Consider the following 18232-nt stretch of genomic DNA (forward strand, 5'->3'; position numbering starts at 1 on the left):
AAAAAATAACACAAAATCTTTGAAAATAACGCACATCACAAGAAGTTTGATTTGTCAAAGAACGAATCTTGAGATTATTTCAAACTACTTCAAAGTGGTGTTAAAGTAGTCCATGCTTTTCTCGATAAATATATTCATGTTATAATCACGAATGACCACAAGCACTGTAAGAAAAAAGAGATTAAAAACAAGCGATTAAAAGATTGGCCACAATGAGGGCGCCACACACAAAAAATTTGGTTAACGCTGTTCCTTGAAATGTCGCAGTTTTTAACATAGAAGTTTATAAGTAAAATGAGAATATCTGAATGCTGCAGTAGACCACTTCGGACACAATTTTATACTCACTGTTATATACCTGATGATATTTTTAAAATGTGTGAAAAGATCAGGTTCACTGAGATTGCGATGTTTTGTTGCACATGCTGTCAAAACACCTATAACAATATTATTCATAACATCTCTGGATATGTTCATTTTTATGGGAATTGTTATTACTGTCCACAATAGTATGTCATCTAGCTAACTCTATGGGGCAATATAGGTATTTCTTTGAGTACCTATTCGAAGGAAATAAGTTATTCAAATTCAAAGCGATATCGATTTCATATAAATTTGTCTACACGAAACTGTCATGGGCGGCATGGATACTAGGGATGTGTTCATACATCATCGCTGCAGTAAATACAGTAACGCCAAAAAAGGTATGAACTTTTTCATCGTACATTTACTCCATATTTTGGCCTCTTTACCAGTGTGCAGACAAATTTTACACAACAATACCTTTATGTTATTATTATGTGAATGATTTTAGATAGATGTCATAGAGGAGACTAGTAGTTAGACTTGTGAATGTCACAGCTTGTCACTTAAAGGGGCCCTTTATTTATGAATACTTATTACAACACATATATAAAGGTGAAAACAAATTGTTATAATTGTCTTTTCTAACAAACTGCCAAGCAAAATATGCGTTTCCTTCTATATTTATTGTTTTCTAAATTGTATAAAAATAGACAATATAGCGGGCGCAGCCATTGTGTATGTGTCGCGTGATCAAAACGTCATCAGTGCTGCTTGCCTTCAGCGGTGGCGCGCTTCTTCGAAAATGGCGACAGCAGAGCAGACAGCAGAGACTGAATGTTCGATGGGGTGAACATCAAACCAGCGATCATGCCGTATTGTATTGCAAAATTCTGTACTGTCTCAGACAGAAGGAACCCTAGAAATGCACATTTTTTCAATTTACCATCAAACCTCTTCGTAACCAGTGGTTGGCGAAATGTGGTCGTCCGGAGGGAAAGATCGTCAAGCTCGTGTCTGCAGTGAGCATTTCCGCCCCGACGACTTTTCGAACATGCTGCAATACCAATGCGGATTTGCTCATCGTCTGCTACTGAAGGATAATGCTGTGCCAAGCCTGTTTGGGAGCCCTGAGTCTGAGGAACCAGTATCTCGAGAATGCCCAACTGAGCGGGATAGTCGTATGGCCAAGCGAGAAAGGAAAGAAGTGAGTATCATTGCGTTGTGTATGAATCAATGTCAGTCCCGATCCCGTTTGCCATGGCATGGGACTCGAGCTGCAAATCCTGCAAATCGATGTATCGTACTTGCGCAAAATTTGGTGAATAAAATCGACAGTTGTTTATATACTTAAAGCGCAGTGGTCGTCGCGCTGCGCGTGCGCCATTTTTTTTGTTGACAAACATGAATTTTTATAAACATAAGTCTTCTCAACTTCAATCTGAGTGAGATGGGAGCGGTCCCACTTTGTTAACGCCTTTGTAAGACTCAACATTATGCAATAGTGAAATATTAAGATCGGAAACGAACTTCAGTGGTGTATTTCTATTTAAAAACTCATGGAAGGCTACGAACATTGATACACTACGCTCGGCACATTATGTCGCTGAGTTTACTGCACGCAGTCATAGTGAAAAATTAATGGCTTTGATCGCGCGCGGTCACGCTGGTTGTACACAATGCTATGTACAGTACATCACTAAAATACACATACATCACTAAGGGTGGACCATTTGATATCCTGGGGGGGGCTTGGAAGATTGGTGGAGAGCCATTATTTTTTTCCCACGTGCTTCACCATGAATTATTTTTTTTCTACAGGGCATATGCTGGCAACTTTTTTTTCACTTTCCTTCTTCGAGATATATATTTTTTTTACCAATTTCGGTGCAATGTTTGTTTGCTTGGTTTTTCACACCCAGTAACAAGATGCTGTTCTAACGCACACAGACTATATTCAAGAAACTAAATGAAGTTATGTAAATACATGTACATTTTTTGATTCACTTTACAAAAACATATTTGTAAAATCATGTACATTTATGGCATTTACTTGTTATTGTTGTCCTTACATTGAAAGTAGCCGGGTAATTTAAGAAAGTAGACGGGTGGACTGCGAGGGAGCGAAGCGACTGAGTCGCTAGTGAGAATAGCAAACGAGGGGGGAGAGCGTGAGATGGGGATGTCCCCCCTCTCGCAAGGCGAAAAATGAAATTTTGGAGTGGAAATGGTTTTCTCTGGTGGCATCTGAGGTGACATTTACTGACTGAAACAGTACTTTTGTTGTGTGTCTTAGACGTGGCTCACATACAACAAAACAAACAAACATGATTTTGTTTTGTTTGTATTATTTATGACACACTTATGTTTTATTTGCAGTGAAGATGTAACATTTAATCTTAAATCACCTGCTGTCTGCTCATTTCATTGCCCATTTCCCATTCTTCATTACCACATAGTAGTTTCCCCAAAACCATCAAACTCATTCAATTCTAATCAAAACACACTCGCTTTTGTTAAGAAAAACATTGGTAAGATAATTCACTATAACAGTGTTCGCATTTACGAATAAACATGCGTATATAGAAAACTCATAACAATGAAAAATGTGTAGAGAGTCGATCCAATGCGTAATAATATTACGCATTGGATTGAGTCTCTACGCATTTTTCATTGTTATGAGTTTTCTATGCGCAAACGATAATAGTAAAATGTTTGCAGGCTGTCTCTCTTCTTGTGGTATTTTGACAAAATCCTTACATTCAGATTTACACATTTCTGGAAAACACTGGTGAGCAATTTCAATTTCAGCATACTTCCTCTAATCAGAAGGTCATGTATACTGTACAATTGTTCATATTCAGTTATTGTTCCTCAAGCTTGAAACGGTTTATGCTTTATAAAACTCTAGAGCTACTGCTTGATTTTTATTGATGCTGCAGTGTGCATCGAACAATTGCCAAGATTTTTTTTTCCGAGTCGCAATGGTCCATAATTTTTTTTCCATCAGCCACCTAAAGCCAGATTTTTTTTTTTCGAGCAACTCCACCTGGCATCTTTTTTTTCCCCCAAATCTTCCAAGCCCCCCCCCCAGGATATCAAATGGTCCACCCCTAACTGCTAAATGGTCAACGTTGTATATATATATATATATATATATATATTATATATATATATATATATATATATATATATATATATATATATATATATATATATATATATATATATATATATGTAGACTAGCAACAAGCACAACGCCTAACACAAAAATTACACTCAAGAGCATGATCGGCAAGCCAGAGCAGGGCACGGGAGATGCTGTTGCTTCGATAAGGGAGACGGTCACCGCGTTGACGTACACGGATATAAGAGAATCCAGTCCCACAACCTACCGGCCCCGCGACGACTTGGTCCACGACCAACTGTTGATAACCATTTCTAACTTCTTCTAGTAATACGTGGCAAGAATAGTCAAATGACAGGACACAATAGACAAAACGAGAAGGTTTTCGCGGCATTTTGCAGGAAAATTGCACAGCTACACATAGGGACTTATCGAGAGATCCTGTGCATGGCCATGGCAGTGAGCCAACGGCTAGCTAGTGTTGGCCTACCGGTGCTACGGAAACTTCGTTGTTGTATCTCCTGATTGCCGGGTGGGTCTGAATCCCCTTTCAAATGAGATAACCCCCATATAGCTAGAAGACCTATGAAAGGTCCTTCGCTTGACTTGATACCTGTGCTCGGAATTCTCGTTTGCATCCCCCAAAGGGGTAAACTTCGTAGAAGAGTTGGATTCTCCACAGGCGATGTGTGTAGCGCGCCATTTACCCGGTTCTCTTGACACGGACGTTCATGCAGACCACGGAATATGGCGCGTAATGCATGCCAAAATTAACATCCGTTTCTTACACCACTGACCGAATTTTTCCACTAGTCATCCACATTCGGCTTGCCGATTTCTGAACCCACTCACTGAATTATTCAAGTGGTTAGCGATTTCTGAACCCACTTACTGCATCCTTCACGTGGTCAGCGTTTCTGAACCCACTCACTTACATTCAAGTGGTTAGCGATTTCTGAACCCACTCGCTGAATTCTTCATGTGGTCAGCGTTTTCTGAACCCACTCACTGAATTCTTCATGTGGTCAGCGTTTTCTGAACCCACTCACTGAATTCTTCATGTGGTCAGCGTTTTCTGAACCCACTCACTGAATCCTTCAACTGGTTAGCGATTTCTGAACCCACTCACTGAATTCTTCATGTGGTCAGCGTTTTCTGAACCCACTCGCTGAATCCTTTAACTAGTTAGCGATTTCTGAACCCACTGACCGAATCCTTCAAGTGGTCAGCGATTGCTGAACCAACTCACCGAATCCTTTGACTACTTGCCTACATTCCGCTAGGCACCCCAGCAGACTTGATATTTTTTCTATCATAATCCGGTCACTCAAAAAGAGACCCGTCAAATTCACTCACGGATTCTGAAGGTGGCTGACCATTACGCTAGGGGGTCTTTATCAAAGCTTGTAAGATGTGACCCGGAAATGAATCTTTACTGAGTAAGTAGCCTAATAGATACTGAATCGCGTGGTTCGCATGCCCAGCCCGCCTCACAAAACGTGTACAATGAACAGTAAAAGGAGTGAAAAATGACTTCTTGTCCGGACCAGAAGTCAGGCTTTCTTGACACACAAGACGAAACGTAATGACACCACCGTCAATCTACCCAAGCACAGTCCCTCTATGGATAGAGGGACTGTGACGCAAGTTTTGTTTTACTGTGGCGTCCATAGAAACCTATGCTCTTCGAAAAGGTCTGGTCAATCGAAACTGGAGACTCAGCCAAAGACGCGCAAAAGTTCGGCGAAATACTGGAAAGATATAAATATGTAACAGATTTTCCGACTATAATGAGCCGTGCAAACAAACGTTTTGAACAGCTAAAGTAACGTTGGAGGCAGTCGATTGTAAGCTTCATGCAAGGCATTGCACGTTGTGACCGACGGTACGGAGATCAAGTTTGCTGAATGAATTGAGAGAGAAAAACATATATAAATAAAAATTCAATATTTCACCATCGTAATCATTGAACTAGTCGTTTCTTCCATTATGCAGTATTATGAAAATTTCGTTGAAAATAAATGACGGGACTGCTTCTGCTCTGTCTACTCAAACGAAGTTGGTGTACGGCCGGCGGGCTACGCTGTATGTACAGGATAGGCAATACATGTAGGCCTACAGCCCATCAACTTCGCATATCGTTGCCGTAATTGAAATTGCATAGAAAGGAACAAATTATATCTTAAATACAGTATAAAAGTCTTACTTAGTAAATTTAAAAGTATTTCCAAATAATATCAAACGTAACGGGTATCTAATCCTCATAAGGACTACCGTAGTACAATTACAAGCTAGATGCGAGCACAACATTAATGGCGCTCCAGGCATGGTAGAAGTTCGAACACAAGAGAGATCCCGGCCGGCCTCACTGCAAAGTCGTCCCCGTGCACACCCGGCCCAACAGCAAACTAACCTCTTGGTTTGATTCTGTTGTTTACTTATTTTTTAAAGAATTCATGACACATATATCTGCACAATTTGCTTAGGCTGACATGTAGTCTAGAGACGTTCGGAGTGAGCTATGGCATACCGCTAAGCATGAACGTAGCCTAATATTCGGTCCATGCGTAAGGCAGGCCCCAAATAACGTTCTGGCTATCGACACGATGATCGTGTTGGTAAGCAAGAAAAAGCACCGTGACCTTATCGACACAATCATGATAACTTGCCATTAAATGCAAATTGTACACTTATGTCACCATTTTGCTGTATCAAGTGGTCTCAAATGTATGGCTTTCGTGTTGAAAGAGTTTCCACGTGTGACTAAAGTGTGTTCTCCATAATTAGCCTTAGACCCACGTGTTCAATTGACAATTGAATTGCTGACATAGCTTGCTAAAATCCTATCGCTGTTTCATAATAAACAACCAATGAAATCGTGTTCGCGATCTCAATTTTCACGTTTTCGAGACTCAAAGTGCCCCCCTAAAATGAATTCGAGAACATATACAAACAAAATTGCAGCTTCAAACAAACAACAACATGAGGTGTGTGGATTAATGCTTCCCCCCCCCTCCAGCAAGTGTGTTCGAATCCCACTCCGGATGAACAATTTTTTTCTTTTTTTCTTTCATTCTTTCCATTATTTTGTAATTTTTCTCTTCTCTCACCCTTTTTTTCCGATTTTTTCTCCTTTCTCGTTACAGTCATTGAATTTTGACAATGTCCGCTGATCTTTGATGGAGATTCAGAACTTTAAATTTACAAAGTATCATGCCTTTAGCTATAGGGAAGACAAGTGCGCGGATACACATTAAAGTAAATTTACTTGCCCAAAGTTCTGTATCCTTTGAAACACAGTAACAGTACGTTTTTGAAAAGAGGAGAACAAAATAAAATCATTCGCAGGTCATTCAGCCAGCGACCGTGGACATTTGCCCGGGCAGGGCGCGGCATGGCCCTAGGAATTTTTTGGGACTGTTGGCTGATGAGAGCCTCTTATTATACGACACTTAACTATTCTAAGGTCTTAAAATACGTTAAGAACATTTCCTTTTATCGTTTCCTAGGAACGTTCCTTGTTTTAACTTAGTTATACCACTCTCCGCCTCGTGCCCATTGTTCTAACCATGCTTTCTAATTTCCATAACCGAATATTTTATTATTACCACCTGGCTTTCTTTTGTTTAAAAAATGTCCGATTTACAAGTTCTTTTGTTTAAAAGTGTCCGATTTGCTAATAAATCGGACAGTTCTTTTGTTAAAAACTGCGGCTGACTCGCAGCGTGTTTGCAAGGTTATATCTGATTGGTCGATTGTCACTATTCACAGCAACTTAGGGAGTTCATTTGTATTGTTTTAATTATATTGGTAAGATTCAGCCAACCAATAGGATAACAGCTTCGAAATCGCTGCAAGTCGCCCCAAAATCGGACACTTTTAAACAAAAGAACTTGTAAAATGGACACTTTTTCAACAAAAGAAAGTCACGTGGCGACGAGTTAAAAAAAAACAAATGCGAGACATTATACCAGAAGAAATTTATTTCACCATCAAGTACAGAGTAAAGACACTTTAAAAGAATCACCGGACTGAATTAATTTTGCACGACTGTACATCTCAAAATCAATTACAGGTCACCGTGAAATAACGGTATTGATTGCAAATATCACTTCTGTGTTAAGGCTATTGTCATCACGATCATTCGAAGCTGAAATTTAAGACTTCAAAGTCAGTTATCAACACTGAATGTAAAGGTTTCTGTCGCCTTTGGTAAAGTTAAATCTAGCTACAGGCAGTTAAATTACGATATTCAATTACCATATTGTCGTTTTTCTGAAACCGTACGATGACGAGAGCTGTACTTCCATGCGAGCGATCACTCGTGCGAGGCATGCTGCAAGACGTATACATGTGCGTGTCAACAAACCCGCGCGGCAATCCAACTCGATCGGGCAGTATTTAGCGTTTGTATGTCACTATATACAGAAGCACAAATTTGGCTTATTTCTTCACTGAACAAGATTTCAAGATGGATGAAAGGGAATAACATGTAATTTCGAACAAAAAAGGATAAAAGTTAAAAAATAATGGGGCTTTAAGGCCTGGAAGAAAAAATAAAATAAAAATAATCCACTGACAGAGTGTGTTAGTTGACGTAAACGCACTTGTTGTCGACGTAAAACTCAGAGGTCAAAGTAAATTTCGACCCCTTAGCATTCTAGTAAAAATTGACACCACAATTTTTGTGACGACATTTGACGTAGGCATGACGCTGTGTGACGTAGGGGTCTTGTTTCGTGTCATAAGTAGAAACTAATGAAGTTGAGCTTAGGGAGTTCAGTACTTGAAGAATTCAGTGACTTGGTTCAGAAATCGCTAACCAGTTGAAGGATTCAGTGAGTGGGTTCAGAAATCGCTGACCACATGAAGAATTCAGTGAGTGGGTTCAGAAAACGCTGACCACATGAAGAATTCAGTGAGTGGGTTCAGAAATCGCTAACCACTTGAATGTAAGTGAGTGGGTTCAGAAATCGCTGACCACGTGAAGGATGCAGTAAGTGGGTTCAGAAATCGCTAACCACTTGAATAATTCAGTGAGTGGGTTCAGAAATCGGCAAGCCGAATGTGGATGACTAGTGGAAAAATTCGGTCAGTGGTGTAAGAAAACGGATGTTAATTTTGGCATGCATTACGCGCCATACACGGAACATATGCTTCTTGCTGTAGCGGGCATTGCTCCGACAGCTGTAGATTTCTGTAGCTTGCGTATCGTCAATTGTACTCCTGTTGGGCCTCTTGAAATAAAAGCTCTCGTTCTTGCTAGCGATGTCGTAGACTACAGCCCGGTCATTGATAGTCTGTTTGCATATACACGTGTACAGGTAAGTGTTTAGCTCCCGGATGCGCTATTTTGCGGGTTGCGGGCTGCGGGTTGCGGGCATGAAAAAATGTGTTTTTGGTATCATTTTCGCTAGTAGTTAGAATAAATGCTAAAATAGTATCTAGATGTATTTGTTTATGGAATAAAAGCCGTGAACTTCTTGAATAATGCCGTTATTTTAGCTTACATCTGGTAAAGCGCCACCAACGTCAGAATAGTCCATTTCCCATCCAAGCGCATTCGCCGTTGCACAGCGCATGCCGATCGAAGCTTTCGAAATGATATGACAGAACACGGATGAGTAATAGACAAGACAGATTTTACAACAACGCGCTATATTAACTTTTTATATTATGATTAGGATGGATAGTTTAAAAGTAAGTTTCGGATCGTTGACAGCACAGATGAACTGGGAGATGAACTTCAGTTCATTGAAACTCGACATGCGAATAATTTGTTACTTGTTCATAGAATGCCATGCATGCCCTTCTCACACTTCAGATTAGTTCAACCGCGGAGAAAAGCACAATTTTCAAAATCGTTTTCAATGCCGTTTAAAATAGTTTTATTGTGGTGAACACGATTATAGTCCTAGGAAACTTTTCAAAGTCACGCTGGATCAAATGCATGGAGGGGGCATGGAGCGACTATCATACTGCAGGTGCAAGTCATAGAATACGTTCATGATATTAGGAGATACATTATTGAGAGCTGCAGAACACAAACTCATCCAAAAATATTCCTATTAGATCGATTCCTGAAAATAAGTCAACGCACCGGCGTGTTTTTCCCACTGAAATTCTCGCGTAAAATGTTAGCAGAATGTCGTTCTCTGAGGTCGCGACCTCGCTTGAACCGAAACGGCAAAGTAAACTAAGTCCTTTGTTGTACGTCTTTTTCTTTTTAAAGATTTCATGAAAAATACACGGCATTTAAATACACATCACTTCTACGCTTTTTAAAGTCAAATCTTTCCTTACGCATTGCATTTAAGTAGGCATTGTTTAATTTTCTGTATGTGTTGCCCTGGAACCGAATTGTGAATGGATGCATTACAAAGAATTTACTTCCTATGGCCTACTACTGGAAATGTAACAATTTTCATTCCGCGATAAGTGGCGACATTTCCGAGGCGCGAATTTTTTTTGTCAGTCTGGTATTATGTATATTTCTCACTCACATCCATGGCAAGAAAGAAAAGTGATTTCAGATCCTAATTATTTGTGATGGCCAGGCAGCTCGGAATAAATAAATTGGTCCTCGGAATCGCCGCTTTTTAGTTTAGCAGATTTTGATTTTTTTTCAGAAATATGACGTATTTTCACCCATTTGGTTTGGTCTGTTATAGCATCTTTAGTCCAAAAAATCAAGTTTACATCATTGATGTTTTCAACAGCCTTCAAATATACTGTATTACACCATATAGTAGTGTTTCATTAATTTTAACCATCTTGACCTGATGGTGAAATATGGACTTGGCAGGAAAAGGGATACTGTACGATAGACCTGATCATGATTATTGATAATAGACACCTTCTAAAGATTTAATTTCTTATATACTAAATGCCATATTACATATATCAGAAATCTAGGCATAATTCTAAAAACCCGCAGCCCGCAACCCGCAGCCCGCACCCGCAGCCCGCACTTAAGCAGATACCTTTAGCTCCATGGCTCGACCGATAACAGTAGCCGAGCCCCATTCAACTGATTCAAGAAATCATGATCAAATGTGATCTCAATCCAGCGTGTAATTACTATATTTGGTAAGTTGGTATGTTTGTGACAGATCAGCCGCCATTTTAACAAGCGACATGCAATATCGCAAACATTAAAAATCAACCCATAACGTATAGTGCGGCATTCTAGGGTATGTTGACAACAGGGGGGACCCCCTCAGGAGCATGCGCAGCGCGACGACCACTGCGCTTTAATTCACTATGTCATGCATAGTTTCCTATCTGAACGGCCAGGTATGCCAATAGGTGACGTTTGCAACGCGAATGGTAGCCCTGAGTGTTATGTTCCCACGGCGTTCCAGTGTTGTTGGGTTATGCACATACACAGCATCAAACGCAGGGCATCGTAAATGTATGCCCTTGCGTTTATGTGAATATGGTCACAGATTATGTCTAAAATGTTCTGTATTATGTTGTATGTACATATATACTCACTGGGTGAGTGACTAAGAATGCGTATGTCCATTTCGTATATTTACAAGACTGAAAGTACATGTAATAACCAGACATTGTTTTAAAACTTGCATCGTCGTAAACCACGCCCTCTTCGGCGAGTCTTATCACCCAACGCCGAAAAGGCCGTGGTATCACTGGCCACGTTTAGCGTTCACGCATTGCTGCAAGGCTCTATGATAGTCGAGGAAAAACCTACGAGCCAATCAGATTGCCCGTTACAGAGCTGATCTTGGTGCTTACCACCACAGCGTTCACTGTCGACGAAGAGCGCGCAATGTGTAAATGTTTAATGTTTTTGGACTCAACCGCTCTATTCACACCAAAAAGACGCCATTGATAATTATTTTACAAGGAAAAGATGGGTTTCTTTGCACAAGGACCAGCGGTGGCAAGTCTGTATGCTACCAGGCATGGCCTGGCAGGCCGTCCGGCCCATCGTGTTTCACGGGCGTTATATCGAAGGGTATCGCATAACTGGAGCAGCTGGCCCCACGCCTCGCTATGCACAGTGTCCGACCAGACGTAGAACAACACCGCTGTGTAAAACCCGTTGGTCAAAACTATTGATCATAAATTTACTTTACCACAAGTTATGTATAAACGTTATGTATCGATCTCTTCATTAAGGTTCACACTGAAAGCTTTCTTATCGTGCTGTGGGTATACATGGAGCTAGAAACGTATGAATGGTATATTGGGCCCTTTCATTCGAGCTGGTGCTCCGCGATACAAATCACAAATGTACGCTAGGCTCCCGATCGTCTCAACACTGCCGAAATCACAGATCTCGGGAAATTGCGTAGTTGTTCAAGTCCGATTATGTTTCATTAATTCATCACAAAAGTTACGCTTACAACGGAATCAAATCAAGAGAGGTTTAGTCTGTTCCATGGGTTTGCAGTTCAGCGGGGTACGAACACGTATAAGCTTATGCGTACACTCGCTCAGTGTGACCTGGTGACAATTTTCGGACAGGGTATGGTGAATTTCGCCCAAAGCCGTTTCACAAATAACGAGCAGTACGAAATCTTATTACCATACCCTTCGAAACTTTATTGTGTTTATCCTAAAACTGTTAACAGGACGGAAGTGGTATTTGGGGGGTCAAAGTTGCCAAATTGTTGACTCCATAGTGAGTGCGTAGTAATCGGACGTCGTATTTGGAATGTGATTATAGGGGCTAAATATTGATATTTTGAAACTTCAAACCCTCGTTTTTCAATTTCGATGTGTTGAGAAAACTGTTTGTAAAGATTTTGTGATAAATTAGTTACGTTCAACCCATGGACGACGCAAATATATTTCGACGTGTATGGTGCTTACATCGGATATGGGCTGTCTCTGTGTGTTGCTTTAGATCGTACGGTGTGTTAACTTCGCGAAGTTTATAGCCCGAAATAGCTTCTACCGAAAAAAACTAACTATTCAAAACGGACAGCAGCGTCACCTGACTTAATATGCGGTATCATGAATTGTAAAACGCTATCAATACGGAGCAAAGTGAGTACAACGAACAGCATGTCTTTGAATGTCCGAACCGAGATCGTCCGAAAATAGTCACACTGAGTGTACGGGGACGACCTTGCAGTGGGACCGGGTAGGGTTCGTTGATGGCCGTAGTCTGTGTACCTATCGAAGCCATAGTATTCACATGGTGTCGCCGTTGCTCTCGATCATGACAGAAAAACAGTCAAAATTTTGAAAGCTGTCGGATTTAATGCAACATATATCGGAAGAGGTGCAACAGAACCAGAGGATCTCAGGCCCTGAAAGCTCGATTGTGTACACACAGACAATGAGGAGCTTACGACCCGACATGACTTTGTAAAACGTATTCGTGATTGGCTAATTCTGATGATATGTTCTCATGAATAATTAATTAACCCCCCATTCATACTTCCGCAGTTTCCCGGCGTTATATGCCAGAGCTTGATTTTTGCGAAGGTCACCGGAGCGGAAATTATCGCTCTGGCCTGCGAGAATGAAAACTTGCAACTGTTGTGTTTCCGGTATTAGACTTCAGAATATTTAAAATGCTGGCCAGTAATGCCATAACACAGATTACAGAGGTTGTAGTGGATTTATCTTTTGGACATTTCCATCTTGAACAGTGATTGGGGTGATTGTCACGATACTACTGCAGCTGTTACTATTACATGTACTGCTATTAATTTATTATTTGCAAAGGTGCTTTTTCTACTTGTAAACATGCTTCCCAACACTACAGGTATATGCGCACAGAGGGTTTGAATAAGCATCAAAATATTTTAATGTGAGACTAGACCTGGCAAACATTGTCTACACTATGGACATAGACTACATGTATGCCCGATAGATCTGTGAAAATACAGACTCCATGATGATATATGTGAGGGGACTCCATCTTTGAGGTCTTGGCTGTCACTGCTCAACCTCACAGACCCAAACATACACACCACTTTATTATTTGTACTTGTAACATGAATTTTTAAATTTTATCTCCAGCTGTTAAGAGAAATCCTGTTGCCTAGGGACACCAACCCACAAGAGCAAAAAGAAAACATAGAGATTTCCACACTTCCCCATGATGTTACTTCTCATCAGTGTTGTCACTGCAGTGGTACAGTGGTGCCTTCTGTCTCTGGTGTGTATATTTAATTTTTTTCACCTTTAAAGCCTTAGTAACTGTATCTTATCAGTGTCCTGACTGTTTTCTTGCAGAATGATTATTAATTTGCATAATTATATTGTCATTATGCAGGAACAATAAATTGTTTAATCGAGACATTGACTTGTACACAGAACAGCTCATGACATGCTCTAACGGAGAACAAATTATGTCTTCGTTGATTAATCTACAGGGTGTATGGTTCGTGTTTCCATGTTGTATGTCCATAAATTCATAAAATAATCTTTTAATACGTACTAAAACACAAGCATGTATCCAAGCGTTTCAGGTATATGATAAACCTTATGGCCCTCATTACTGCCGCCCTTGGTTGTATGGCAGGTGAGCCCTCCCTGTAATTGGGACCAATCCGCTGTACAATCTCAGGAGCCAAAATACTTATCAGGGCCATAAAGATTATACTTTTCTGTGGACTCAGTTTGTCCACATGCTAATGCTGTTTAACCCTTCCCCCTCCCCTCCCATTCCCTGTGTAGAGGGCCAACTCTACCATAGAAAACAATGGATTTTGGACAAACCATGGTGGTGAAAGGGTTAAAGAAATTAGCTTAAGTAAAAAAAGAACTAGTTATCGCAAAAAATTGCCAACTTAAGGAAGAAAATAAATTGGGCAAAAAATCAAGCAAACTTTGAAACATTCCTGGGGAAATGTGTCCACGCTCTATTTACAATCACCTTTTAAATTTGATCTCATCTGTATCAAAGGTTTCCCCATATACTTTTGTGCTATTGTTTTCTGGTTTGATGGCATCAAAACTCAATGTATTAATACTTTGTTTTTTTTTGTTTGTTTTTTTTTACCAGATGCCACAACACAAACTGATTTAGACGGCATAATTGTTGCAGTGTCTAAAGACCATGGTTATGCTACAAATCTACCAGTGACAGCTGATAGACTGAGAGGTAATTCATCTGATGGTACAACATCACAGGGTACTACTACAGATAGTGGAGGTGAAAGTCAAATGGACACAGAAGGTGATGCGCTGGACAATCATACGTGTGACACTTTTGATGATTCTGATTCTGATGCTTCAGATGAGGACATGTCAGAGGACCCAGACTTCATTCCGTATACATCATCATCTGAGACTGATTCAGAGTATAGTGACACAGAGCCAGATATTATCATTGATGATCCTGTTTCTAGTGATCCAGCAGAGCAAATGAAATTTTTAGTTTTTGAATCTTCACTAATTGAATTGTTTACAAAGTGCCAGAGAAAAGATTGTCCTGCACAAGTTATTTCCATGCAGAAATTATTATCTGGTTCAAGATTGATAATCAAAACAACATGCTCTGCTGGGTGTCACTACAGTTGGTCCTCTCAACCAACTTAAATAAATGGGAGCTGGAAATTTGTTGCTGTCTGCAGCAATTTTATTTTCAGGTAACACTTACACTAGGCTCTACGATATTGCTCATTGCCTTCACTTGCCCATTGTTGGTGAAACTCAGTTTTACAACATCCAGAAAAAGTATTTGTTTCCTGTTGTGAATGAGACATGGCTATCGATGCAGAATTTAATCATAAATGATCTTCGTGGCAGAGATAATGTTTTATGTGGTGATGGCCGTTGTGATAGTCCTGGGCATTGTGCTAAATATTGTACATATACTTTGATGGATGAGGAAACAGGGTACATTGTTGACTTCTGTGTAAACAGTGTTGCTGATCCGTCAGTTAAAAATTCAAATGCCATGGAGCCAATGGGCCTCAGGGAGTGTCTTGATTTCCTGAAGAAAATGGATGTACCTGTTTCAGTTCTTGCAAGTGACAGGCATATTACAATCAGGAAAATAATGAGATTAGAATATCCTGAGATTGAACACCAGTTTGATATTTGGCATTTGTAAAAAGTGTAATAAAAAGACTCTGCTGTTGGCAAGGTAAAGGGTAACAGTGCTCTGTTGGAATGGATCCAGTCTATCAGTAATCATTTCTGGTGGTGTGCAGAGTCATGTAGGGGTGATGTTAATGTTCTGCGAGAGAAATGGCAATCTGTGGTGTACCATACAGTTGACATTCACTCTTGGGATGACAAGGAATATTTCCATGCATGTGAGCATGAGCCCATTAGTGAAGGTAATAGGAAGGAGATATCTTGGCTTCGTGTAGGTTCCCCTCCACATGATGCACTGAGGAAGGTTGTCAATGACAAAAAACTGTTGAAGGATCTTGAACATATTACTCTGTTTTGTCACACAGGCGAATTGGAGGTTTACCATTCACTCTTGCTGAAATATACTCCAAAGCGACAGCATTTTTCACACGAGGGAATGGTGTGTCGCACACAGCTTGCAGTGATTGACCATAACTACCATGTTGCTAGGGAACAGGCTACTACTAAGTCAGGGTCACTGTGTTTCAAAGTTGTATACCCCAAGTCTCATAGTTATAACAAGAAATGGATTGCAAAGATCAGAAAGGAGCGCAAGACTTATCCATATCGTGAGAGTATGATGAAGGAAGTTGTTGCTATGCGCGTTAAGAATCAGTCTAAATTACATGCTGATATTCCAAATCTCAAGTCCAATATAGCTCCAATTGATAAGCCATGCAAACATGATGTCATAGAGAGGACTTTCCAATTCACTCGGTTTGCCTCTGAGAACTGTGAAATTGGACAGAGTGATTTTGTGTGTGCTTCAGAGGCTAGGCAAACATAATCTGAGGTTGTATTGTAAATATGGCAAAGTGTGCTCTTGGACATTCCATTTGTAGCTCTGTTGTCAGCAACACAGTTTTCAGAGTTGTGGTTAAATATGCTCATTTGTCTTTTGGGGCAATTTTTCCTGTTTTTGGTCAAAAATGATTTCTCTTAAATTGGTGGCCTAGTTTCCTTTGAAATCTGGTGTGCATATCTCTAGGAATGATATTAGTAACAAATAACCAAATTGTGCTGATATATGCAAGATTGTATTTGGGAGCAATTTGTGCAATTTTGTAATGTGTTCATTGGGTTGGAAATAATAGTTTCTATTTAAAAGGAAGGTCAGCTGTGAACTTTACATACAGTTCCTCCACTGCGTGAGTTATGCAAAATAGATAAGTGATTCATTTTAAATTAATCATTTCAAGCCTGACAACGTATCATATATATCAATAATTTTTAGCTATGATCCCAGAAAGTCAAAGATGACTTTAATATTACATGTAGGTTTATTTCCATGTCAGACTCAATTTTACTGCACATCAATCTAGCCATGAACAAAATAAGACCCCTGGCTGAAATCTGTACAAACCTCTGGCACTGTCTTGGTATCCTGGCTTGGTCAGCTCTGCCTGTTACAGACATGTAAGTTAATTGCAGAGATTTCAGTCAGGGTCAAATGAACTGACAGACACCCAGGCAGAAATAGACCCAATATTTGTTGGTCTGCTTGTACCTGTTAGTCTGAGATTCAATCTATTATGCTATGTTTTGTACAGGAAATAGTCTGACACAAGGCCTAAAACCTTCATGCAATGTTAAATCCTTTGCATGACTCTGACAGCATGACTAAAATTTACCAATCTTAAAGAAGTTAAAGTTCAATGAAATTCAAGCCTGAAAGGATTAAGGAAATCTTAATATACTTGTTTTATTGCTATATGTAGCAGCTGTGTTCTCCCAGGAATTTCTGTAACATATAGGCAGATTTGCATAATAATAACTCAATATGATAATTAGTTTCAGTTGCTTTCCTAAAAATAAAAGTTAGGGACTGATACTGTTTTAGGTATAAGAAGAATACTATTTGAAAGTATATGAAATAGAAACTGTAGTTTATTGAAATGCAGTCATTGGAGGACACAGCTCAACTAACACCAAGCACATTTACTTAACTTAGGCATATTTTACATGTATATCTTTTAAAGTACTGACAAGCACTGTCAGTATCTTGATTGCGTGTCTCCAATAAGTTTTAAATGTACAGATACATTCTGAAACAGTGTGAGCGACAGTGTGTCATTGGCGGTATTTTTATTTGTCAAACAATACATAATGTCAGAGCCCTATCAGCTGCAAGGTCACTTGTCATTGGAGATGAAGGGGGTCAACTTTTACTTCAATTTGGTGAACATTACAGCCATGACAACTGACAACTAAGCCTCAGCAAGCGGAGATGTAAAATACGAATATGGGGCCAGACAAGGGTCAAAGCTCTGTTGGAACGGACTTCGCGAGAAAGACTGTGTGGATAACAACCGATAGAGGTCGCTGTAATGTCGCTATCCGTATTCTTCTGCACTATTGCATTTCACACGCACGGTATTCAACCGTCAAGACAAGTGTACAAATGAAATTTTGAAAAGAAAAATACGATTTGTAATGTTTAATTGTAAAATAAAGTTTAAACATTACAATGGAAATCAGTTTCGTTGAATAGTGAAATACAAAGAAAGTGATTGTTTGTCATATGGTTGGTGAATATTTCCCATTTTATGTACCGATGCAAGCTGCCTGAATTGTTGAATTCTTGTTAATTAATCATAGTGTAAAGACCCACAATACAGTTGTTAACAATCGATATCACAGATATGATTTTTATATTATCTTATATCTCGAATTACTTTACGATGCCAAACTTCAGTGAAAGAAAAACATATGATGAACAGAACAAAAAGTTAT

General features: G+C 39.7%; 1 protein-coding gene across 1 annotated transcript; it reads left to right on the forward strand.

The window, feature by feature from the left end:
• The first annotated feature begins 1095 nt into the window (after nucleotides 1-1095).
• On the forward strand, nucleotides 1096-17686 carry LOC139115974 (uncharacterized). Its single transcript, XM_070678457.1, has 3 exons — nucleotides 1096-1510; nucleotides 13433-13571; nucleotides 14421-17686. The coding sequence occupies exons 1-3, from the start codon at nucleotides 1283-1285 to the stop codon at nucleotides 14954-14956; spliced, it is 903 nt and encodes a 300-aa protein (XP_070534558.1). The 5' UTR covers nucleotides 1096-1282; the 3' UTR covers nucleotides 14957-17686.
• Nucleotides 17687-18232: the final 546 nt, after the last annotated feature.

This window comes from Ptychodera flava, chromosome 2 (genome assembly GCF_041260155.1).
Source record: "Ptychodera flava strain L36383 chromosome 2, AS_Pfla_20210202, whole genome shotgun sequence".
Lineage (NCBI taxonomy): Eukaryota > Metazoa > Hemichordata > Enteropneusta > Ptychoderidae > Ptychodera > Ptychodera flava.